This window comes from Ailuropoda melanoleuca, chromosome 16, assembly GCF_002007445.2.
Source record: "Ailuropoda melanoleuca isolate Jingjing chromosome 16, ASM200744v2, whole genome shotgun sequence".
NCBI classification, from domain to species: Eukaryota; Metazoa; Chordata; class Mammalia; order Carnivora; family Ursidae; genus Ailuropoda; species Ailuropoda melanoleuca.
The window spans coordinates 85,385,449-85,412,913 of record NC_048233.1 but is presented as its reverse complement, the minus strand read 5'-3'; the positions used below and the strand labels follow the sequence as shown (position 1 = coordinate 85,412,913).

The window sequence follows — 27,465 nt, the reverse complement described above, 5'->3', positions numbered from 1 at the left end:
TTTAAAAAAAAAAAAAAGAATATAAATTAGGTCAAGTTAATTCATAGTGTTACTTAAGACTTCCATAGACTTACTGATTTTCTGTCTAGTTGTTCTATCAATTGTCAATAGAAGTATGTTGAAATTTCCAAATATAATTGTGGACTTGTCTATTTCTCCTTACAATTCTATCAGTTTTCTTCATTTATTTTAAATTTCTCTCAAAAGTTTCATGAATATTTGGGGCTATTATCTTCATTACATTGTACTCACTGTATTGTACTCATTATTATGAAATGACCCTCTTTGCCCCTAGTAATACTGTTTTCTCTGAAATCTACTTTATAGCCTCTTCAGTGCTTTTTTTTAAAAAAAGATTTTATTTTTAAGTAATCTCTACACCCAACATGGGGCTCAAATTTACATTCCTGAGATCAAGAGTTGCATGCTCTACCAGCTGAGCCAGCCAGGTGCCCCTCTTCAGTGCTCTTTTTATTAGTGATATACTATGGTATATATCTTAAGCATGGTATATCTTTTTCTATCCTTTTACATGTTGAATCTATTTCTGTCTTTATTTTAAAGTGGGATTCTTTTAGGCAGCATATGGTTCTCTTGCTTTACTCAATCTAACAATCTCTGCCTTTTAATGTAAATAGTTGTAAAGACCATTTACATTTAATATAATTGATATGGCTGAGTTTAAATATATCATCTTGCTAACTGCTTTCTATTTGTCTCATCTGTACTTTGTTCTCTTTTCTTCTTCCTCTTTTTCTGCCCTCTTTTTGATTATTTTTAAAAACAGACTTTATTTTTTAGAGCAGTTTTAAGTTTATAGCAAAACTGAGCAAAAGGTACAGAGATTTCTCATATGCCCTCTGCCCCACATATGTATAGCCTCTCCCATTATCAAAATCCCCCATCAGAGTGGTACATTTGTTACAAATGATAAGCCTACACTGACACATCATTATCATTCAAAGTCCATAGTTTGCCTTAGGGTTTACTCTTAGTGTTGTACATTCTACGGCTCTGGACAAATGTATAAAGCAGGTACTCACCATTTCAGAATCATAAAGAATAGTTTCACTGTCCTAAAAGTCCTCTGTGCTTTGTATATGAATTCCTCCTTTCCCTTTAACCCCTGGAAATCACTCATCTTTTTACTGTCTCTATAATTTTGCCTTTTCCAGAATGTCATATGCTTGGAATCATATAATATGTAACCTTTTCATATTTACTTCTTTCATTTAATAATATGCCTTTAAGCCTCCTCCATGTGTTTTCATGGCTTGATGGCTCATTTCTCCTTAGTGTAAAATAATATTCCATTGTCTGGATGGACCACAGTTTATTTATCTATTCACTGCTGAAGGACATTTTGGTTACCGTCAAGTTTTAGCAATTACTAAGAAAGCTGCTATAAACATCCGTGTGCAGGTTTCTGTGTGAACCTAAGTTTTAACTCCTTTGGTTAAATACCAAGGAGCATGATTATTGGATCACATGGTAAAGAGTATGTTTAGTTTTTTAAGAAACTATGAAACTGCCTTCCAAAGTACCTGTATCATTTTGCGTTCCCACCAGCAATGAATGAGAGTTCCTATTGTTCCACATCCTTGCCAGCATTTGGTGTTGTTAGTATTCTAGATTTTGGCCATCGTATAGGTATGTAGGGCTATCTCATTGTTTTGTTTTGTTTAAAGATTTTATTTATTTATTTGACAGAGAGAGAGAGACAGCCAGTGAGAGAGGGAACACAAGCAGGGGGAGTGGGANAGGGGGAGTGGGACAGGAAAAAGCAGGCTCCGAGCAAGGCTGGGAGCCCAATGTGGGGCTCAATTCCAGGACCCTGGGATCACACCCTGGGCCGAAGGCAGACCCTTAATGACTGAGCCACCCAGGCGCCCCTATCTCATTGTTTTAATTTGCATTTTCCTGATGANTGAGCAAGGCTGGGAGCCCAATGTGGGGCTCAATTCCAGGACCCTGGGATCACACCCTGGGCCAAAGGCAGACCCTTAATGACTGAGCCACCCAGGCGCCCCTATCTCATTGTTTTAATTTGCATTTTCCTGATGACATATGATGTGGAGCATCTTTTCATGTGCTTATCTGCCATCTTATGTCTTCTTTGGTGAGGTGTCTGTTAAGGTCTTTGGCCTGTTTTTAAATTTTTTTTATTTTGAGTTTTAAAAGTTCTTTGTATATTTTGGATAACAGTCTTTTAACCATATGTGTCTTTTGCAATTATTTTCTCCCAGTCTGTGGCTTGTCTTCTCATTCTCTGGAGGGCTGAATATTTTTTTTATTATTTTTATTATTTATCTCCTTTACTTGGCTCAATAGCTGCAACTCCTTGTTATATTATTTTGATGGTTCCTTTCATCTTTAATTTACCAGTCTACCTTCAAGTAATATTATACCACTCCACATAGAGTATAAGTCCTTACAACAGTATATTTCCATTTTTCTCCTCCTGGTTTTTGTGTGGTTGTTGTCATACAGCTTACTTCACCACAGGTTATAAACCTCACAATACATTACTGCTATTTTTGCTTTAAAAAGTTAATTATGGGGGCGCCTGGGTGGCGCAGTCGTTAAAGCGACCGCCTTCAGCTCAGGGCGTGACNCCACATAGAGTATAAGTCCTTACAACAGTATATTTCCATTTTTCTCCTCCTGGTTTTTGTGTGGTTGTTGTCATACAGCTTACTTCACCACAGGTTATAAACCTCACAATACATTACTGCTATTTTTGCTTTAAAAAGTTAATTATGGTAGGGGTGCCTGGGTGGCACAGTCATTAAGCGTCTGCCTTCGGCTCAGGTCGTGATCCCAGGGTCCTGGGATTGAGCCCCGCATCAGGCTCCCTGCTCAGCAGGAAGCCTGCTTCTCCCTCTCCCACTCCCCCTGCTTGTGTTCCCTCTCTCACTGTGTCTCTCTCTGTCAAATAAATTAAATCTTTTTTAAAAAATTATGTTTTAGGGGCGCCTGGGTGGCGCAGCGGTTGGGCGTCTGCCTTCGGCTCGGGGCGTGATCCCGGGGTTGTGGGATCCAGCCCCACATCAGGCTCGGCCTTATGGGATCGAGCCTGCTTCTTCCTCTCCTACTCCCCCTTGCTTGTGTTCCCTCTCTCGCTGGCTGTGTCTATCTCTGTCAAATAAATAAATAAAATCTTTAAAAAAAATTATGTTTTAAAAAGATTAAATAAGAAAAAAAGTCTATTTATCCATTTAGTCACCATTTTCAGTACTTTGTGTAGATTCAGGTTTCCAGCTGGTATCACTTTTCTTCTACTTGAAGGACTTTCTTTATATTTCTCATCTGCTGATAATGAATTCTTTCAACTCTTGTATGTCAGAAAAAGTCCTTATTTCATCTTTTTTTTTTTTAAGATATTTTTGTTAGGTAAAGAATCCTAGGTTGAGGTTTTTTTCTTCAGTACTATAAAGATGTTGCTCTATTTTCTTCTAGGTTATACTGTTTCTGATGAGAAATTTTCTGTAATCCTTATCTTTGTTTCCTTGTAAATGAGCGTTCCCCACCCATTTGCTTTTAAGATTTTCTCTTTACCATTGGTTTTAACCAATTTAATTATGATGTGTCTTGGTGTAGTTTTGTTTCATGGGCTTGGTGTTTCTTAAGAGTCTTAGATCTGCTGGGTTTATAGATTCCATCAAATTTGGAAAAATTTCAGCCATTATTCCCTCAAATATATTTTCTGCCTCCATTTCTTCTTCAGATTCCCCAACTGCACATATATTTAGGCTACCTGAAGCTGCCCCATAACTCACAGACGTTCTATGTTTTTTATTATTTATAAAGAAATCTCACCCTTTTAATTAGTTTATTTATTTTTGAGGGAGAGCATGCACGTGTGTGACTGGGGGTGCAGGTGGTGAGTAGAGAGGGGTGGGAGGGAGATGGAGTCTCTTTTTTTTTTAACAGATTAAGCTATTTTATTTATTTATTTTTATTACATTCAGTTAGCCAACATATACTACATCATTAGTTTGAGAGGGAGAGAATCTTTTTTTTTTTAAGATTTTATTTATTTATTATGTGGGGGGGGCAGCACACAAGCAGGGGGAACAGCAGGCAGAGGGAGAAGGGAGAAGCAGGTTCCCCACTGAGCAAGGAGCCCGATGTGGGACTTGATCCCAGGACCCTGGGATCATGACCCGAGCCAAAGGCAGACGCTTAACTGACTAAGACACCCAGGTGTCCTGAGAGGGAGAGAATCTTAACCAGACTCCACACTCAGCACGGAGCCCAAAGCAGAGCTCAGTCTCATGACCCTGACATCACAACCTGAGTCAAGATCAAAAGTCAGATGCTTAACTTACTGAGCCACCCAGGCACCTCTATTATTATTATTATTATTTTTAAAGATTTTATTTATTTATTCAACAGAGATAAAGACAGCCAGAGAGGGAGGGAACACAAGCAGGGGGAATGGGAGAGGAAGAAGCAGGCTCATAGCAGAGGAGCCTGATGCGGGGCTCGATCCCATAACGCCGGGATCACGCCCTGAGCCGAAAGCAGACGCTTAACCGCTGTGCCACCCAGGCGCCCCTATTATTATTATTATTATTATTATTTTAAATCTCTGTGTTTCATTTCAGATAGTTTCTACTGCTATCTGTTTCTCCTTAAGTCTCCAATGTGCCATTCATACTATTCAGTGTAATTTCCACCTTGGAGACATCATAGTTTTCATCTTTACAGTTCATTTTGGGTTTTTTTTTTATACCTTCCACATCTCTACCTAATATATTCAGTCTTTCCTCTAGCTTCCTGAACATATGGAATACAGCTATAATAATAACTCTTTTAATGTCTTTGTCTACTAATTCTGTCTTCTGTGTCAGTTCTGGATCCATTTTGATTCAATGATCGATTGATCAACTGACTGAGTTTTCTCTTCATTGTGGGTTGTACATTCCTGCTTCTCACCCTGACTATTAATTCTGATTAGATGCAAGGCACTGTGAATATTACCATGGTGGGTGCTGGATATTTCTAATAGTCCTATAAATATTCTTGACCTTTGTTCTGTGATGCTATTGAATTACTTGGAAACAACTTGATCCCTCTATGTCCTGTTTCTGCTTTTAAGCTTTGTTAGGCAGGACAAGGGGAGTGTTTATTAGGCAGAGGTTTAATTTTTCTCCATTCCCAAGGCAAGTCTCTTCTTAGTATTCATCATTCTCCATAAATTATAAAGCTTTCCTTTCTGGTTGATGGAATATGCAGTATTCCTGGCCCTGTGTAAGCTCTGCATAGTATTCCCTCTAATCCTTCTGTGTGGTTCTTTACCTGAATAGTTTCTTCGCAAGAATGAGCTGATCCATACTCATCTGAATAATAGAGAAGGAACCCCGCAGACTCCCAGAATTCTCTCTCTATGGAGCTCTCTCTTTTCTGGTAGTCCACCCTGAAAACTTTAGCTGCTTTGGCATTCTGGAATTCCCAGCTTCATCTGTTCAACTCAGGGAGACCACTAGGCTTTGCCTAAATATCTTCTCCCTGTTCAGTGGCCTCTGTACTTTTTCTAGGCAGTATGTTAGGGTAATCATAGGGCTCACTTCATTTGTTTTCCATTTCCCAGGAAAGACTATCCNTGCAGACTCCCAGAATTCTCTCTCTATGGAGCTCTCTCTTCTGGTAGTCCACCCTGAAAACTTTAGCTGCTTTGGCATTCTGGAATTCCCAGCTTCATCTGTTCAACTCAGGGAGACCACTAGGCTTTGCCTAAATATCTTCTCCCTGTTCAGTGGCCTCTGTACTTTTTCTAGGCAGTATGTTAGGGTAATCATAGGGCTCACTTCATTTGTTTTCCATTTCCCAGGAAAGACTATCCTATTCATTGATGCCCAATGTCTTGAGAACCATTGTTTTATATGTTGTGTCTGGATTTTTGTTATTTCAGTTAGGAGAATAAATCTAGTTCCTGTCACCATCTTGGCCAGAAGCCACTGTATAATAATATCACCCTTAATCTTTATTTTCTCATATTACACTTTAGTTCCACAAAAGCCAGTCCTACTGATTGGAACCAAGAGAGCCAGAAGAGTGGGCTTTAGTTGGAATACTCTTATCAGCTATACCTGGAATCTGGAGATATATAGAATTTCCCAGCTATGATTCTTTTCACTCACTAGAGGAGTCTGTCACAAAACCAAATGAAGCTGTTTGAGCTCCTTGAGGGTGGAGACCCCAACTAATGCAATTCTTTATGTCCAGCATCCAGAAAGGTGAATAAAGTATGGTTTTGATTAGACAAAACTAAACATAGGGGGCGCCTGGGTGGCACAGCGGTTAAGCGTCTGCCTTCGGCTCAGGGCGTGATCCCGGCGTTGTGGGATCGAGCCCCACATCAGGCTCTTCTGCTGTGAGCCTGCTTCTTCCTCTCCCACTCCCCCTGCTTGTGTTCCCTCTCTCGCTGGCTGTCTCTGTCTCTGTNGTATGTCCAGCATCCAGAAAGGTGAATAAAGTATGGTTTCGATTAGACAAAACTAAACATAAATACTCCACTATATCATCACCATTGTAATGGTAGCTATGTGCTCAGCACTTTACATACATTATTTTATTCAAACCTCACAACAATCATCTTAGGTATGCATCATTCCTATTTTATTGATAAAGAAACTAAGGCTTAGAAAGATTAAATAGCTTCCACAATACTACAAAACAAGTTAGTGGCAGAAATGGAATTTGAGCAACATCTAGCCATGCTCTTGACCTCTGTGTAATACTGTATTATATAAAGTTTTCCTAAACCACAGCCTTCCTTGCTGAATAACCTCAGATTGTGCAGTCTAAAGTACCTGCACCTAACCACCCTGTATTCAGGGTTCCCACACACCAATATGAAAGATTTCTACCAAAGTACTGATTATTACTTTATACTTACCTGCTTCATCTCACATGAGCAGTAGGGAAGAAATCGGTGCTGGGTGATCTCATGAAATGATTTATGCAGTTTGGTCCCAAACTCTTGAGTGTCAGCTGCCTAAAATGGACCAGAGATGAAACATGCTGAATTCCAGTACTGGCAACCAAAAAGAAGGTACCCACAGGATATGGGAAGAGAATGAGACAAATAGGAAGGCAAACCACTGACATCCCTCATGTTAAGAGTTTCCTTAATTCCTATGAATATAGAAGAAGTAGAGAAAAGGCCCAGGATACATGGCATGAGACAGGTAGTTGTGGCTCCTACGTGTTTCAGTTTCTGTTACCTAAGCAAGATCTTTCACACAAGGCTTTTGTTCTCCTATCTCTATAGGAAATACATATCCCAGAGATCTATCTGTTCATAAAGGGGTTACATAAACTGCTTTCCTCTAAAACAAGTTCCAGGAGAGCAGAGGTTCCACTATATTCAGCTAAGGCTGATATAAGAACTTTTCCTTAGATAAGTCTTTTAGGGAAAAAAGGAAGAAGAAAATAGTATCCATAAGGAATGGTTAATAACCTCTATGTTTTAGTATAGAATTGCAGTATATTAGAGTTAAAGGGGACAAGAGTAATCACCTAATACAACACACTATTTTATAGATGAGAAAACTGAAATCCAAAAAGGAGAAGTGACCCACCTAAGATCTCATGGCTTGTTAATACAAAAATTAGGGCTGACCTTAAGATTGCCAATGTAGCATTCTTCTCATTACCTGTGCTATCCACATGACCCAGAAAACTGAAGCTGTAGGATGCACTAGATTATAAAGGTGTTATAGTCTTAGACCTAGTAACTCCACTTATAGAAATTTAATCTAGGAAATAATTAAAAAGAAGCGAGATATCACACAGAAGTATTAACTGAAATACTGTTTATATTGGCAAAAAGAATATAAGTAACTTAAATGCCTATCATTAGGGGAATGGTTTATTAAATTAAACCAATGTAGTGGAACTAGGTAACTGATATAAATTTTAAAACAGTTGAAATGGGGTAATGTGAAATTATATACGAATATAGAATTCTTCAGTTACAACTATACAATGTAACTTGTATGAAATAATATGCAAAAAATTTTAATTACAGTGATAAATATTATTAGCTGGTATTTTACATTCTGAATGTATTATACTATTTTTTCAAGAAAAAAGTACAAAGCAATAAAGCAACAGACACGGAATGAATGGGTCACCCCACTGATAATACCAATTGGTCAGCACACATTCCTAAAAGAAAGGAAAGAAACTAACATTCATTCAGAACCTACCATGTGCTATGCATGTTCACACTTAACCCTCACCCTCGTAATAACCCTCTGACGTACTAATATTTTTTCCAATTTATAGATGAAGCTCAGAGAAATTAAGTACAGGCCTAAGTCCACATAGCCAGTAAGTAAGTAAATGAGCCAAGAATTGAACTCAGGGCTCTGGTTTCAATTGTTACACTATTCCATACTGCTAAATATGTGTAATACTTAAGGCTACTCAGTTATTTCCAATGTTTTCTGTCACCATGAGGTAACAAAACATTCTTCGGTAAGGAAGTGGGAATCACTGTCTAGTCTTAGCTCTGTTAACTAGCTATGTGACCTAAAGCAAGTAGAAATTTTAGATAACTTATATTCTCATTTATAAAATAGTACACACATACTATCCCTTCAATAAATATTTCTTAAAGCACCACAGGCCTGATACTATGTAGGACCACAATAGGATAAAATGAGATAATGTTTCTAAAAGCTCTGTACATAATAGTATGTTAGGTAGTAGAATGTCATTAAAACCCTGGCACTTTTAAGCAGCCCCAATCTCCTACTAACTTGAAGGGCCTGGAGACAAATCTTTCGGAAGCTACTGCTGGTGCTTCCAGTCACGATACTCATGATGGAATTCACAGCCACTGAGAGTGAGGCCTGCAATTTCTGATGATCCTAAGGAACATAATAAGTAAGGAGAGATGGCAGTTTATAATAATCCCAAGCTGCTGGTTCAGAGAATCCCAAAGGAATCAAAGATTTCAGTAACAGTAAGATTTCAACAATTCTTCCCCCTCCATCAACAATACTTACTGAGATCATGCCATATAAATGACATTTAGGGATTGAAACAATGTTCTCCCCTTTTACACAGATGACTTAGTGACACAGACACATTCAGAAAAGATAAGCCATGAGACACTAGGCAATAAAACAGATGCGTTTACTATTTTTTTAAAAAAGCTTTAAATTTTGCTTTCTTAGTGTGGTTGTTTTTTTCCCTGAAAAGGGAGCCATACGAAGTTAAGAAATATGTTACCGAAAGTATACAGGATAGAGGAAATCAGAGTGTCAGATAAGAAGAGATAGTGATGGGGCGCCTGGGTTGANAAAAAAGCTTTAAATTTTGCTTTCTTAGTGTGGTTGTTTTTTTTCCCTGAAAAGGGAGCCATACGAAGTTAAGAAATATGTCACCGAAAGTATACAGGATAGAGGAAATCAGAGTGTCAGATAAGAAGAGATAGTGATGGGGCGCCTGGGTTGATCAGTTGTTTAAGCCTCTGCCTTTGGCTCAGGTCATGAGGCTTGGGTTATGATCCTGGAGTCCCAGGATCAGGATCCCAGCTCAGCAGGAAGTCTGTTTCTCCCTCTCCCTCTGCTCCTCCCCCATCCCCCACCCCGGCCTTCTCGTGTTCGTTCGCGCTCTCTTGCTCACTCTCTCTCTCAAATAAATAAAATCTTTAAAAAAAGAGAGAGAAAGTAATGTTATAAAGCATTAGGAAATGAGAGAAGAATGATTTAGTGAAGCAGTAGCTCCAGAAGTATGTGTGGGAAGGGAAGACAGATAAGGAGAAGGCTCATTATTAGTCAGTTTTCTCCATTATTTTGTCCTTATTTCCTCAAATTCACCTATTAGGAGGTGTAACATAAGCTGGTTACAGTGACATATCCTAAGTTAAAGCTTGAGTTCCTAGGCTAGAGGCAATGTAAGGACCAGCCAAGGTGACAAAAGAGGAAGAAGGGCTCTCAGGCTCTGTCATATCCTCTAATTCTTTTTCTTAGAGTAGGAGAAAAGGAGTTACGGATTTCTTATTACCTTGGTAGCCTGGAGATGCTGTTCCAAGGCCTGGTCCACGGCAACCTGGACGGAATCTTGTACTACATTGTGGCTCTCCGTGAGGATGGCACTGAGATGAGTAGTAAGCAAAGTGTGGACTCCTAAGGGGAGGGAAAATATTGGTAACCTTGAATGAGAATGGCCAACTTCAAGACTGCTGTTATGTGCTATGAGTCAGGGCAAGAATGAGAAAGAGGCCTCTGGAAGAAGAGACCACATAGCCAGTAAGTAAGTAAATGAGCCAAGAATTGAACTCAGGGCTCTGGTTTCAATTGTTACACTATTCCATACTGCTAAATATGTGTAATACTTAAGGCTACTCAGTTATTTCCAATGTTTTCTGTCACCATGAGGTAACAAAACATTCTTCGGTAAGGAAGTGGGAATCACTGTCTAGTCTTAGCTCTGTTAACTAGCTATGTGACCTAAAGCAAGTAGAAATTTTAGATAACTTATATTCTCATTTATAAAATAGTACACACATACTATCCCTTCAATAAATATTTCTTAAAGCACCACAGGCCTGATACTATGTAGGACCACAATAGGATAAAATGAGATAATGTTTCTAAAAGCTCTGTACATAATAGTATGTTAGGTAGTAGAATGTCATTAAAACCCTGGCACTTTTAAGCAGCCCCAATCTCCTACTAACTTGAAGGGCCTGGAGACAAATCTTTCGGAAGCTACTGCTGGTGCTTCCAGTCACGATACTCATGATGGAATTCACAGCCACTGAGAGTGAGGCCTGCAATTTCTGATGATCCTAAGGAACATAATAAGTAAGGAGAGATGGCAGTTTATAATAATCCCAAGCTGCTGGTTCAGAGAATCCCAAAGGAATCAAAGATTTCAGTAACAGTAAGATTTCAACAATTCTTCCCCCTCCATCAACAATACTTACTGAGATCATGCCATATAAATGACATTTAGGGATTGAAACAATGTTCTCCCCTTTTACACAGATGACTTAGTGACACAGACACATTCAGAAAAGATAAGCCATGAGACACTAGGCAATAAAACAGATGCGTTTACTATTTTTTTTAAAAAGCTTTAAATTTTGCTTTCTTAGTGTGGTTGTTTTTTTCCCTGAAAAGGGAGCCATACGAAGTTAAGAAATATGTTNTGAGCATCACTGTTGTGCTGAGCCACTCACTGTCGGGGTCTCAATCCTTTCACATATGCCGTGATACAGAAAAAGTTAACACTCACTAAGATGACTCTGAGACTGCTGATATAAGGTCTTTTTAAATAGAGGCTATTTCTGATAAAGTAACCATAGGCACCTCAGAAGAAAAGCTAACAGGTAAGAGTAGGCAAAATATGCCATCCAACAATAGGCTAGCATGGATGACCCGGAGACAACAGACACGGGAAGACAGATTCACTTTACACCTGCGAAAGTACTCCTTAATTAACATTGCATTTTTCACTGTTTTTCTATTCTCCCCTGAATAGTCTGTTCAAAGGCAGTATGGTGAAGCAGCCTACAGCTGGCTGGCTTTTCTCAGGGCTGCATTAAAAATGCAAACCAGAAGGTACATTTTCTACCACAAGGCACCATGATGCTTTCCCAGAAAGGAATGTAAAACGTGGTCTGCTCAAAGTGGTCCGTAATTGGAGTCTGAAGAACATAGATTCTAGAGTGAATTCTACCACTAACTTGTGGTGACCAAGTCCCTTCACTTTTCTCACTTCAAAACTAAAATTGGCTTTATACCACCTGCTCTCATAGGCATGTTGTGCAGATAAACTGGGATAATATATATGAAGTGTTTTGAAATGTACACTGCATTATTCAAAGGGAAAACATCGCTATTGCTATGATGATATCGTATGGATTACTGTTTTCTATTGTTTGGTGCTAAGAATAGCCTCAAGAAATCAGTTAGGCCCCTTTTGAAAGCAGATATTTAATTAAAAAGCTACAAGTTTGTTCCCCTAAAACTGCTGATACTACCAGATGCCTTTAACGTTGTAGCAAAATAATGAGTTAATCATAGAAAAGTTACCATGACAAGGTGGGCAGAAGGCCAGTTAAGTGATTTTTTTAAGACACATGGAAACAGACTGTAGTTCTGCGCAATCTGTTTCCTAAAAGTAGCTCTAGAGAAAGCTTTCAAGGATATGAGAAGGAATAAGGGGAAAAGAAGATAAAATTACTGTATCTCTATCCATATATCTATATCTACCTACCTTCACCATACATCCTTTTTCAAAGGCTAGCCCTAAACTACCAGATGTGTAAGGAAATTTAAAAAGATACATAGTATGGGGGCTCCTGGGTGGCTCAGTCAGTTGAGCTGCCGACTCTTGATTTCGGCTCAGGTCATGATCTCGGACTCCCTGGGATCAAGCCCAACGTCATCATCATTGGGCTCCATGCTCAGAGGGAAGTCTGTTTCAAGATTCTCTCTCTCTCTTTGCCCCTCCCCACTCTCTCTCAAATAAATAAATCTTTTTAAAAAAAGATACTTAGTATGTTCATTAATGCAGTGACGAATTTCTATTTAATCCAATATGCAGTGTCACTACCTGAGATGCTACAGGCCTTCAGAGTCAAGCTAAGCAGAGATGTATAAACTATCACATACTACAAGAATGACAGGAAACACTGGTTTTTGAGGAATCTGAGTTCTTCAGGTGTAATAGGATTCAGAAAATGGTATCAGACTTTATGTCATCCTAGGGAAGACTGAATGTGGTAATCCCTCTAGCAGACCTCAAAAAAAAACAGAAACAAAAACAAAAAAAACCCAAATCAAAACCAAACAACAACGAACAACAACAATGACAAAAAACCCTGCCAAAAGATAGATCTTAAGTCTTAAGAGGGTCTTTAGACTTGGAAGGGCCTTTGATAGCACCTAGTCTAACAATCTCACATTATATATGAAAAGGGAAGAACAGATGATTTATGTGACTTGTTTCCCAAAAATCACTGAGCAATTTGGTAGCAGAACTAAAATTAAACCCAGCTTTCTTGATTCTACTACCCTGAAGTCCTTTCCACTAAGTACTAAGATGCTTCTCTTATCAGCCTCTGTCTGTATGAGTGCAGGCCAGGTAACAACCGTAGGTATCCTGACTTTGTCCTCCTTGCTGGCAGCCTCATTAGTTTGGGTCACTTCTCTGCTCCCATTCCAGGGCCTTGATGAATGGAACAGTGGAGCACCAGACAACAACAGCTCTTCAAATAAAGAGTTACAAGCCAGAGCCCAGGAAAGCAGTGTGCTTCTCTCCTAAACTATAGATACTGGGGAAAGATAGGAGAAGCATAGAAGGCAGGCAGCAGGAAGAATCCCACAGCTGACAATAGTTTGTTCAATAAATAGCTGGCACCCGTCAACATGAGCTCTTCTGATCTGGGGATGTAAGCTGTCTCCTTTCTCTCATGACTCAGTGGGATCAGGGCCACACCAAACAAGCACTGGAATGGTTGGAGAGTCGAGTCCCAAGAAAAAACACTGGCTCACGGAGAACACAGAAACATATCGGGAGCACCAAAAGGGAGGCTTATGAACCTTTCTCCAGACATTTATAAGCTCCACTTCTTGCTATTTCCCTCTAAGTTTAGGAGGACATTGAGAAACAATTAAATTTGGAGCCCCTGGGTGGCTCAGTTGGTTAAGCGTCTGCCTTCAGCCAGACCATGATCCCTGGTCAAGCCCTGGGATCAAGCCCCCTGCTCAGCAGGGAGTCTGCTTCTCCTTTTTCCTCTGCCCCTCTCCCACCCCCTGCTTGCACTCTCTCTCAAATAAATAAAATCTTAAAAAAAAGAAACACTTAAATTTATATCTCAGTGTTCATTGGATTAAAATGCATAAAAGCCAACTCACACTCACACTCAGTGGTTTTCAACTTTATATTTAAAAATTACCTGAGAATCTTGTTAAAAATGCAGATTCTTGAGCCATACCATATTTTTACACTCTAACAAAACAATGAGTTAATCCTTGGCTCAGGAAGCAGCACATTTTCAAATAATGCAGGTGATTCTGATGCATGTGTTTCATGGACCACCAAAAAGAGAAAACGTTTCTGATAACAGGTTATCACCAATTGGTTAGATAAACTCTAACACCCCCCCTTTGTATGCCTGAACAAGTTCAGTTTCTCCCTTTCCAGAGGTCTATGTGGCAATCACATAAAGTCATTCATACCAATACACTCCCACACCTCCTTATGCTGTAGACAGAGATGCTGGATCAAGGCCACGCAACGCCGGTAACGTTTCTTGATTCTACCTGGAAAAGCGATAATGTGGTGGACAGTTCTCAGGACTGAGCTTTAAAACATACTGATTTCTGAAATCTGCCTCAGTCCAAGGAAATCAAAATCCCTGGAGGTGAGGTGTGGGCATTTTTTAGAAGCTCCCCAGGTAATATATCACGCAGCTAAGGTTGAGAACCACTCATCTAAGGTAATAGATTCTGTAGAGACCATTATAAGAAATCCACTAATCTCTGGCCAACTAAATCTGGGAATGCCATCATTTAAGTGATGTTCCTTTTCCATAGGGCATATAATTTAAGGTATTTAGGCAAGGTTTTTCATTAAAATTCATTATTCTACAGAAATATATGTAATTCAGATATCTGCATCATATAAAGTTTCCCTTTATTTACTCTCTTAACATTTAAGCACACCCAAACTGGCAGCCCCTATACCTACTCCACAGTTCTGTTTGCTGGACTGGAAATCCGCTGTGAAAATCCACAAAGAGAAAAAGCAGCAGAGTTTGTCCCTGGGAGTCCATATTCTGAGACTGATCTCCCTCACTGGATTCCACCTGATAACTCACATCTGGAGGCACCAAATCTAGAGGACAAGATATTACACAGTATTCTAAGATAAGTAAAACCCTCGGAATGCTAAGTGAATAAAGAACCTATACCTCAAACAAAGAAGGATCTGAGACAGATCTAAATTCGAACAGTCCCTTCTCCTCCTGAAACTGTTTTCTATCCACATGATGGAAGCAAATGATAGCGACTCGCAGAAGGAACATCAAAATAACTGGATGTGCAAAATGCAAACCAAATAGCACTCCTTAGAATTTATTGGGAAACATCAATATAAAACATTTACTGATTCCCCATACAACTTTCTAAGGTAGATATCACTAGTAAGAGGCAGAGGTCAGAGTCAAACCTGAGTAATGATAATGACAAAAGCTAATTTGTATTAAATGCTTACTACATGCCACTTATTGTGTTAAATTCTTCACATGGACTATCTAAACATTTAGACTTCTCAACAACACTATGGCATAGGACCTATTCTTATGTCATTCTACAGATAAGAAAAGCACCAATAGATTAAATACATTGCCCAACATGAGGCAGTAAGTGGTGGAACTGTTTTAGACAGACTCAAAATCTGTGTTCTTAACCACATTACTATATTATATTTGTATTCCCAGGTAATCTGATGCCCTACAGTCACTTTCTAGCACCTTGACCCTTTAGAATACAATCATGATAGTCCTAAGTTCCACCTAGATCCATACAGAGAAGTACCTCCATGTGGACTCTGGTTCTGTCCTTTGGAGTAATGAGGGAGGGAAGAAGATGAGGGGACATTTTCTACATTACTCATTTCCAAAGTAAACTGAGCAACTTCAGCATCACGAATTGACTAAAAATGAAGGAAATTCACAAAGCATGAAAATAAAACTTGAAAGAGAAAAGAAGATACGTAGAGCCCTAGAGATTCAAAAATTCTAATGGCATGACATCCCACCTGTTAAGACCAGGCATTCTTTCTTCACAAAACCACTCACCTCCACAGGCCCTGTTCAAAGACACCCTCCTTTCAATGCACCCTCTGGAACAACTACCTACTCAAGAAAAAAAAAATCCTTACTCTGAGGATTACTTCTTAGAGAGGATTCTATCATCCCCCTGAGATACTTCTCCATCCCGGGAGGCTTCAGTCTTCTCATACCAGTCACAGCTCTAGAATGCCTCTCCCCACTGGTCATCTTCCTCAGCATCCAGTTTACCAGAGTACCTTCTAAATTTCAGAGGATTCTAGCGAACAACAGTCAAGCTCAAGACTGTAAACCTCCTAGATACCACCTCATGGCTGCATATCCCTACTTTCCAGTTTTATCTTTTGGTCCAGTTATTAAGCATCCAACTCCCAGGGTGATTCACCCAAAGTTAATGTGGTCAGGCTCTACATGAATACTACAGCCAGCTTTCTAGGTTGATTACTATATGGTTTATACTCCTGCTTTGAATTTATACGGTGTTTTAATTTTTTATAAGTAATTTTATGTGCATTTTCTCATTTCATTAGGAAACATTTCTCTTCCACAATAGTTCAATAATGTTACTCCTTTCTAAAACCCCAGAGTTGACAGAGTAAGGTACAACAGAAACCCTCTGAACAAGTCCTTACAATATGGAGGCCTACTGACTACTCAAGAGGACCAGGAAGAGAGGAGGCAGTAGAGGAAATGAGAGTAAAAGCAGCATTAACATGTAATACCAAAACAGTTAGCTCTAATGTGGCTTTGACTATTGACCTGTTTACTGCACTTCACATAGATTCTCAAACTTAGCCAGACCCCCACCAATGGCCCCCAACCTAAACCATCAGATCAACCTATTTTTTATGTACACCTTCTATTTATATTTCCTTGCATTTCTCTAATATTCTCCAGGTTTCTTTATTCATGTGCAAAGAGAGGGAGATATACCTCTATCCAAATTGAGATCCAAATCGGGCACCATANTATAAACCCACCCAATTCCACTTACAAATGAAAGAGACTTCAAAAATTGTGAAGATTGACATTATTTTTAAAGAAACAAGGGAGGGATCCGTTTAATTCATATCAGAAACAGAAATATATAACACATATATTTCTGTATCAAATAATGATACTGGTGACTTCAAAAGGATAGGAGGAGAAAGAGAAAAAGGAAAGGCCTTTTGGAGAGTGTGTCTACCCTGCTCCCTTCCTGTGTGAGCATCACTGTTGTGCTGAGCCACTCACTGTCGGGGTCTCAATCCTTTCACATATGCCGTGATACAGAAAAAGTTAACACTCACTAAGATGACTCTGAGACTGCTGATATAAGGTCTTTTTAAATAGAGGCTATTTCTGATAAAGTAACCATAGGCACCTCAGAAGAAAAGCTAACAGGTAAGAGTAGGCAAAATATGCCATCCAACAATAGGCTAGCATGGATGACCCGGAGACAACAGACACGGGAAGAAAGATTCACTTTACACCTGCGAAAGTACTCCTTAATTAACATTGCATTTTTCACTGTTTTTCTATTCTCCCCTGAATAGTCTGTTCAAAGGCAGTATGGTGAAGCAGCCTACAGCTGGCTGGCTTTTCTCAGGGCTGCATTAAAAATGCAAACCAGAAGGTACATTTTCTACCACAAGGCACCATGATGCTTTCCCAGAAAGGAATGTAAAACGTGGTCTGCTCAAAGTGGTCCGTAATTGGAGTCTGAAGAACATAGATTCTAGAGTGAATTCTACCACTAACTTGTGGTGACCAAGTCCCTTCACTTTTCTCACTTCAAAACTAAAATTGGCTTTATACCACCTGCTCTCATAGGCATGTTGTGCAGATAAACTGGGATAATATATATGAAGTGTTTTGAAATGTACACTGCATTATTCAAAGGGAAAACATCGCTATTGCTATGATGATATCGTATGGATTACTGTTTTCTATTGTTTGGTGCTAAGAATAGCCTCAAGAAATCAGTTAGGCCCCTTTTGAAAGCAGATATTTAATTAAAAAGCTACAAGTTTGTTCCCCTAAAACTGCTGATACTACCAGATGCCTTTAACGTTGTAGCAAAATAATGAGTTAATCATAGAAAAGTTACCATGACAAGGTGGGCAGAAGGCCAGTTAAGTGATTTTTTTAAGACACATGGAAACAGACTGTAGTTCTGCGCAATCTGTTTCCTAAAAGTAGCTCTAGAGAAAGCTTTCAAGGATATGAGAAGGAATAAGGGGAAAAGAAGATAAAATTACTGTATCTCTATCCATATATCTATATCTACCTACCTTCACCATACATCCTTTTTCAAAGGCTAGCCCTAAACTACCAGATGTGTAAGGAAATTTAAAAAGATACATAGTATGGGGGCTCCTGGGCGGCTCAGTCAGTTGAGCTGCCGACTCTTGATTTCGGCTCAGGTCATGATCTCGGACTCCTGGGATCAAGCCCAACGTCATCATCATTGGGCTCCATGCTCAGAGGGAAGTCTGTTTCAAGATTCTCTCTCTCTCTTTGCCCCTCCCCACTCTCTCTCAAATAAATAAATCTTTTTAAAAAAAGATACTTAGTATGTTCATTAATGCAGTGACGAATTTCTATTTAATCCAATATGCAGTGTCACTACCTGAGATGCTACAGGCCTTCAGAGTCAAGCTAAGCAGAGATGTATAAACTATCACATACTACAAGAATGACAGGAAACACTGGTTTTTGAGGAATCTGAGTTCTTCAGGTGTAATAGGATTCAGAAAATGGTATCAGACTTTATGTCATCCTAGGGAAGACTGAATGTGGTAATCCCTCTAGCAGACCTCAAAAAAAAACAGAAACAAAAACAAAAAAAACCCAAATCAAAACCAAACAACAACGAACAACAACAATGACAAAAAACCCTGCCAAAAGATAGATCTTAAGTCTTAAGAGGGTCTTTAGACTTGGAAGGGCCTTTGATAGCACCTAGTCTAACAATCTCACATTATATATGAAAAGGGAAGAACAGATGATTTATGTGACTTGTTTCCCAAAAATCACTGAGCAATTTGGTAGCAGAACTAAAATTAAACCCAGCTTTCTTGATTCTACTACCCTGAAGTCCTTTCCACTAAGTACTAAGATGCTTCTCTTATCAGCCTCTGTCTGTATGAGTGCAGGCCAGGTAACAACCGTAGGTATCCTGACTTTGTCCTCCTTGCTGGCAGCCTCATTAGTTTGGGTCACTTCTCTGCTCCCATTCCAGGGCCTTGATGAATGGAACAGTGGAGCACCAGACAACAACAGCTCTTCAAATAAAGAGTTACAAGCCAGAGCCCAGGAAAGCAGTGTGCTTCTCTCCTAAACTATAGATACTGGGGAAAGATAGGAGAAGCATAGAAGGCAGGCAGCAGGAAGAATCCCACAGCTGACAATAGTTTGTTCAATAAATAGCTGGCACCCGTCAACATGAGCTCTTCTGATCTGGGGATGTAAGCTGTCTCCTTTCTCTCATGACTCAGTGGGATCAGGGCCACACCAAACAAGCACTGGAATGGTTGGAGAGTCGAGTCCCAAGAAAAAACACTGGCTCACGGAGAACACAGAAACATATCGGGAGCACCAAAAGGGAGGCTTATGAACCTTTCTCCAGACATTTATAAGCTCCACTTCTTGCTATTTCCCTCTAAGTTTAGGAGGACATTGAGAAACAATTAAATTTGGAGCCCCTGGGTGGCTCAGTTGGTTAAGCGTCTGCCTTCAGCCAGACCATGATCCCTGGTCAAGCCCTGGGATCAAGCCCCCTGCTCAGCAGGGAGTCTGCTTCTCCTTTTTCCTCTGCCCCTCTCCCACCCCCTGCTTGCACTCTCTCTCAAATAAATAAAATCTTAAAAAAAAGAAACACTTAAATTTATATCTCAGTGTTCACTGGATTAAAATGCATAAAAGCCAACTCACACTCACACTCAGTGGTTTTCAACTTTATATTTAAAAATTACCTGAGAATCTTGTTAAAAATGCAGATTCTTGAGCCATACCATATTTTTACACTCTAACAAAACAATGAGTTAATCCTTGGCTCAGGAAGCAGCACATTTTCAAATAATGCAGGTGATTCTGATGCATGTGTTTCATGGACAACCAAAAAGAGAAAACGTTTCTGATAACAGGTTATCACCAATTGGTTAGATAAACTCTAACACCCCCCTTTGTATGCCTGAACAAGTTCAGTTTCTCCCTTTCCAGAGGTCTATGTGGCAATCACATAAAGTCATTCATACCAATACACTCCCACACCTCCTTATGCTGTAGACAGAGATGCTGGATCAAGGCCACGCAACGCCGGTAACGTTTCTTGATTCTACCTGGAAAAGCGATAATGTGGTGGACAGTTCTCAGGACTGAGCTTTAAAACATACTGATTTCTGAAATCTGCCTCAGTCCAAGGAAATCAAAATCCCTGGAGGTGAGGTGTGGGCATTTTTTAGAAGCTCCCCAGGTAATATATCACGCAGCTAAGGTTGAGAACCACTCATCTAAGGTAATAGATTCTGTAGAGACCATTATAAGAAATCCACTAATCTCTGGCCAACTAAATCTGGGAATGCCATCATTTAAGTGATGTTCCTTTTCCATAGGGCATATAATTTAAGGTATTTAGGCAAGGTTTTTCATTAAAATTCATTATTCTACAGAAATATATGTAATTCAGATATCTGCATCATATAAAGTTTCCCTTTATTTACTCTCTTAACATTTAAGCACACCCAAACTGGCAGCCCCTATACCTACTCCACAGTTCTGTTTGCTGGACTGGAAATCCGCTGTGAAAATCCACAAAGAGAAAAAGCAGCAGAGTTTGTCCCTGGGAGTCCATATTCTGAGACTGATCTCCCTCACGGGATTCCACCTGATAACTCACATCTGGAGGCACCAAATCTAGAGGACAAGATATTACACAGTATTCTAAGATAAGTAAAGCCCTCGGAATGCTAAGTGAATAAAGAACCTATACCTCAAACNACCTGATAACTCACATCTGGAGGCACCAAATCTAGAGGACAAGATATTACACAGTATTCTAAGATAAGTAAAACCCTCGGAATGCTAAGTGAATAAAGAACCTATACCTCAAACAAAGAAGGATCTGAGACAGATCTAAATTCGAACAGTCCCTTCTCCTCCTGAAACTGTTTTCTATCCACATGATGGAAGCAAATGATAGCGACTCGCAGAAGGAACATCAAAATAACTGGATGTGCAAAATGCAAACCAAATAGCACTCCTTAGAATTTATTGGGAAACATCAATATAAAACATTTACTGATTCCCCATACAACTTTCTAAGGTAGATATCACTAGTAAGAGGCAGAGGTCAGAGTCAAACCTGAGTAATGATAATGACAAAAGCTAATTTGTATTAAATGCTTACTACATGCCACTTATTGTGTTAAATTCTTCACATGGACTATCTAAACATTTAGACTTCTCAACAACACTATGGCATAGGACCTATTCTTATGTCATTCTACAGATAAGAAAAGCACCAATAGATTAAATACATTGCCCAACATGAGGCAGTAAGTGGCGGAACTGTTTTAGACAGACTCAAAATCTGTGTTCTTTTTTTTTTTTTTTCTTTTAAGATTTTTTTANATGCTTACTACATGCCACTTATTGTGTTAAATTCTTCACATGGACTATCTAAACATTTAGACTTCTCAACAACACTATGGCATAGGACCTATTCTTATGTCATTCTACAGATAAGAAAAGCACCAATAGATTAAATACATTGCCCAACATGAGGCAGTAAGTGGTGGAACTGTTTTAGACAGACTCAAAATCTGTGTTCTTAACCACATTACTATATTATATTTGTATTCCCAGGTAATCTGATGCCCTACAGTCACTTTCTAGCACCTTGACCCTTTAGAATACAATCATGATAGTCCTAAGTTCCACCTAGATCCATACAGAGAAGTACCTCCATGTGGACTCTGGTTCTGTCCTTTGGAGTAATGAGGGAGGGAAGAAGATGAGGGGACATTTTCTACATTACTCATTTCCAAAGTAAACTGAGCAACTTCAGCATCACGAATTGACAAAAAATGAAGGAAATTCACAAAGCATGAAAATAAAACTTGAAAGAGAAAAGAAGATACGTAGAGCCCTAGAGATTCAAAAATTCTAATGGCATGACATCCCACCTGTTAAGACCAGGCATTCTTTCTTCACAAAACCACTCACCTCCACAGGCCCTGTTCAAAGACACCCTCCTTTCAATGCACCCTCTGGAACAACTACCTACTCAAGAAAAAAAAAATCCTTACTCTGAGGATTACTTCTTAGAGAGGATTCTATCATCCCCCTGAGATACTTCTCCATCCCGGGAGGCTTCAGTCTTCTCATACCAGTCACAGCTCTAGAATGCCTCTCCCCACTGGTCATCTTCCTCAGCATCCAGTTTACCAGAGTACCTTCTAAATTTCAGAGGATTCTAGCGAACAACAGTCAAGCTCAAGACTGTAAACCTCCTAGATACCACCTCATGGCTGCATATCCCTACTTTCCAGTTTTATCTTTTGGTCCAGTTATTAAGCATCCAACTCCCAGGGTGATTCACCCAAAGTTAATGTGGTCAGGCTCTACATGAATACTACAGCCAGCTTTCTAGGTTGATTACTATATGGTTTATACTCCTGCTTTGAATTTATACGGTGTTTTAATTTTTTATAAGTAATTTTATGTGCATTTTCTCATTTCATTAGGAAACATTTCTCTTCCACAATAGTTCAATAATGTTACTAACCTTTCTAAAACCCCAGAGTTGACAGATTAAGGTACAACAGAAACCCTCTGAACAAGTCCTTACAATATGGAGGCCTACTGACTACTCAAGAGGACCAGGAAGAGAGGAGGCAGTAGAGGAAATGAGAGTAAAAGCAGCATTAACATGTAATACCAAAACAGTTAGCTCTAATGTGGCTTTGACTATTGACCTGTTTACTGCACTTCACATAGATTCTCAAACTTAGCCAGACCCCCACCAATGGCCCCCAACCTAAACCATCAGATCAACCTATTTTTTATGTACACCTTCTATTTATATTTCCTTGCATTTCTCTAATATTCTCCAGGTTTCTTTATTCATGTGCAAAGAGAGGGAGATATACCTCTATCCAAATTGAGATCCAAATCGGGCACCATACACAAGTGGTATTTCTTCCAGTCAATGAAATAAGAGGTATCTTTGAAGACAGTAGTAGTTGGCTGTTCCTGACTTGGCAATATCAGAGGCAGACCTGAAGGTCCATATAGAAATATGTATAGTCGCTAAAGAAAACCACCAAATTTTAGTTTTTTATGACTTGTATTCATTTGCATAAAACAAACATAACACTGACCTGGTTCACACTCCCAGAAATAAACTAGGGTGCTAGATGATTACGTATTAAGCCTTTCCACACTCAATACAGGTGTGAGGCACCAGAGACAGATCCACTAGAATCCCTAGAAATCATTCTGGGTTTAATAAGTGTGCGCTACAGGTATAGTATTGGGACAATGAGTTTACATATTGATCCTGCTTGTTCCATCATAGGTTTGAGTGGTACTACAGGCTAAACACCATATTAAATTTAGAGGATACAAAGATGAATATTCAGATTTAATACCTATCTTTGAGTTATCATATTTGTAGTACAGGAGATACAGGTAAAATCAGTAAAATATGGTATGATACATGCTAGAAGTATATACAAAGAAATATCGAGTATATTCAGATTAAGAAGGAAACTCCTTACCTTCTCTAACCCTATTCTCTAACCAAGACCAAGGGGGCCACGCCTCTAGGATGGTTTCCTTCTCTTGATTTCACTCCTCCCCCCGCCCCAGAGAATTCTTTGTTGCAGGGGCTGTGCTGTGCACTCTAGGATGTTTAGCAGGACCCCTGGCCTCTACCTACTAGATACCAGTAGCACCCTCCCCCTGAGTCATGACAGTCAAAAATGTCCCCAGACATTCCCAAATGTCCTCTGAGGACAAAATTATCCAGTTAAGAACTAATATTTAGTTCCCTGAACCAAGGCTAACGAAACCAGAAATATGTTTTCCTTTATCTTTTTTTGTTTTCATCCTCTTTTTAATAGGGTAAACAGGAAGTATTAAGTGTGAAGATTAAAATCCTCACCCATAGGCAGTGGGGCATCATGAAAAGTCACAGTAGAACAAAGGGAGACAGTACCCATAAATGAAGTCTCTATCACAAATCCAAGACATTTACATAGGAGCTAAGGCCAGCACACTGACTGTTTAGAACAAGGGGAGTTTTGAGGTATTGCAAACTCGGTAAGAGTGGAGTGTCTGAAGAGTCAAAATGTGTGACTATCTTTTAATTGGGTGGTTGAAACCATTTACATTTAATATAAATACTTCAATGGTTGGGTTTAAATCTACCATCTTGTTATATGTTTTCCATTTGTTCCTTGTAGTTCCCTCTTTTCTATTTTTGGATTCTATTTTGGACTGGGTGTTTTTTGTAATTGCATTTCATCCCCTTTTTTGACTTATTCGTTATAATTTTTTGTTGTAGTAACTTAGGGATTGCTTTAGGCTTTATAGTACACAACTTTATCACCGTCTACTTTGAAATGATATTATAACAGTTCACACACATAAAGTATAAGAATCCTGCAATAATATACTTCCATTTCTCCCCTCTTGGTCTTTGTGCTATTGTCACTCATTTTACTTCAACATAGGTTATAAATCGTATATACTGATGGCNGGGGGGGTTTTTTTTTTTTTTTTTTTTTTTTTTTTTTTTTTGCTTTAAAAAGTCAACTATTGTTTAAAGAGATTTTTTAAAAAATATAGCAAAAATCTTTTATATCTATCCAGATAGTTATGATTTCCGGTGCTCTTATTTGTGTAGATGCAGAATTCCATCTGATATGATTTTTCTTCTGTCTGAAGCACTTCCTTTAACATTTCTTATAATACAGATCTGCTGGTGATTGAAGTCTTTTATACATCTGAAAAATTATTTTGCCTTCATTTTAAAAAAATATTTTCTCTTGGTATAGAATCCAGGTTAAGTTTTTTTCTTTTATTATTTTAAAAATGTTGGGGCACCTGGGTGGCTCAGTCAGTTAAGCATCTGCCTTTGGCTCAGGTCATGATCTCAGGGTCCTGGGATCGAGCCCCGCATTGGGCTCCCTGCTTAGCGGGGAGTCTGCTTCTCCCTCTCACTCTTCCTCTGTGTTCTCTCTCTCTCAAATAAATAAATAAATAAAATCTTTAAAATAAATAAAATAAAATAAAATAAAATAAAATAAAATAAAATAAAATAAAATAAAATAAAAATGTTGCTTCAGTGGCACCTGTGTGGCTCAGTGGATAAGTGTCTGACTCTTGATTTTGTCTCATGTTCAGGGTCATGAGATCAAGCCCCTTCTCAGGCTCTGTGCTAAGTGTGGAGCCTGATTAAGATTCTCTCTCTCCCTCTCCGGGAGCCTGGATGGTGCAGTTGGCTGAGCCTTTGACTCTTGGTTTCAGCTCAGTTCATGATCTCAGGGTCCTGAGATTGAGCCTTGTGTTGGGTTCTGCACTCAGTGGCGAGTCTGTAGGAGATTCTCTCTTTCACTCTCCCTTCCGCTCTAAAATAAATAAATCTTAAAAAAAAAAAAAAAAAGATTCTCCCTCTCCCTCTGCCCCTCCACCCCTGGCTCATGTGCCCTCTCTTAAAGAGAATAAAAATAAAAAATAAAATAAAAATGTTGCTTCACTTTCTCCTAGCTTATAGTTTCCAATAAGAAATCCTAATTCTCATCTTTGTTCCCCAGTATGTTAATGTGTCTTTTTACCTCTAGCCACTTTTAAGGTTTTTTCTTTATTACTGGCTTTAACCAATTTGATTATGGTGTGTCTTGATACAATTTTATTCAAGTTTCTTATGTTTAAAGTTTGTTGATCTTCTTGCATCTCCAGGTTTATACTTTTCACCAAATTTGGAAATTTGGGGGGCATTATTTCTTCAAATATGTTATCTGCCCTCCCTCCCTGCAGGATTCCAATTACATGTCCCTCAATTAGGCCACTTGAAGTTATCCCACAGTTCACTGAAGCTCTGTTTACTTTTTTAGTCTTTTTTGTTTCATTCTAGTTTCTATTGCCATGTCTTCAAGCTCACTAATCTTTTCCTCTGCAATGTGTACATCTGTCACTAATCTTATCCAGTGTATTTTCATCTTAAAAATTGTCATTTCTATGTCTAGATGTTCAATTTGGGTATTTTTTATATCTTTTTGTGTCTTTACTTAATATGTTCATTTTTTTCCTCTCACTCCTTGAATATATGGGTACAGTTATACCCGTCTTAATGTCCTTGTTTACTAATCCTATTACCTATGTCATTTCTGGGCAGTTCTCATTAACCAATTTTTTTTCTTTCATTATGTGTCCTATTTNTAAAAAAAAAAAAAAAAGATTCTCCCTCTCCCTCTGCCCCTCCACCCCTGGCTCATGTGCCCTCTCTTAAAAAGAATAAAAATAAAAAATAAAATAAAAATGTTGCTTCACTTTCTCCTAGCTTATAGTTTCCAATAAGAAATCCTAATTCTCATCTTTGTTCCCCAGTATGTTAATGTGTCTTTTTACCTCTAGCCACTTTTAAGGTTTTTTCTTTATTACTGGCTTTAACCAATTTGATTATGGTGTGTCTTGATACAATTTTATTCAAGTTTCTTATGTTTAAAGTTTGTTGATCTTCTTGCATCTCCAGGTTTATACTTTTCACCAAATTTGGAAATTTGGGGGGCATTATTTCTTCAAATATGTTATCTGCCCTCCCTCCCTGCAGGATTCCAATTACATGTCCCTCAATTAGGCCACTTGAAGTTATCCCACAGTTCACTGAAGCTCTGTTTACTTTTTTAGTCTTTTTTGTTTCATTCTAGTTTCTATTGCCATGTCTTCAAGCTCACTAATCTTTTCCTCTGCAATGTGTACATCTGTCACTAATCTTATCCAGTGTATTTTCATCTTAAAAATTGTCATTTCTATGTCTAGATGTTCAATTTGGGTATTTTTTATATCTTTTTGTGTCTTTACTTAATATGTTCATTTTTTTCCTCTCACTCCTTGAATATATGGGTACAGTTATACCCGTCTTAATGTCCTTGTTTACTAATCCTATTACCTATGTCATTTCTGGGCAGTTCTCATTAACCAATTTTTTTTCTTTCATTATGTGTCCTATTTTACTGCTCATTTGCATGCAAAGTAATTTTTTATTGGATGCCCAGCATTGTGAAGTTTATCTAGTTGAATGCAGGACATTTTTGTATTCCTGTAAATATTTTTTTCTGGGACACTATAAAGTTACTTGGGAATAACTTAAGCCTTTTGGGTCTTACTTTTAAGCTTTGTTAGGTGGGACCAGGGAAGCTAGGGCTAGGGAAGCTAGGGCTAGGGCTAACTCCTCCACTATATTCAGGCAAACCCTTCTTAGGACTCCCAACTGATACTTTATGAAATACGAGGTTTTCCATCCTGCCTGGTAGAAACAGAAACCATTCCCAGCTCTGTGTGTACTCCAGGAATTCTCCTCTGCCTGGAGCTCTCTCTGTGTATTTATCTCCTCTTTGGTACTCTTCTCTATAAGTTCTAGCTGCCTGGGC

General features: G+C 38.8%; 1 protein-coding gene across 1 annotated transcript in view; it reads right to left on the bottom strand.

The window, feature by feature from the left end:
* The window catches only part of C16H11orf80 (chromosome 16 C11orf80 homolog), a 108,812-nt gene that overhangs the window by 11,356 nt on the left and 69,991 nt on the right, over positions 1–27,465 (bottom strand). The window contains exons 9-13 of the mRNA XM_034644623.1: positions 22,960–23,110; positions 14,725–14,871; positions 10,027–10,148; positions 8,775–8,885; positions 6,905–7,003 (exon numbers count right to left, since the gene is read on the bottom strand). Of these exons, the coding sequence (XP_034500514.1) occupies positions 6,905–7,003; positions 8,775–8,885; positions 10,027–10,148; positions 14,725–14,871; positions 22,960–23,110 (630 nt within the window). The remainder of the gene's footprint in view (positions 1–6,904; positions 7,004–8,774; positions 8,886–10,026; positions 10,149–14,724; positions 14,872–22,959; positions 23,111–27,465) is intronic.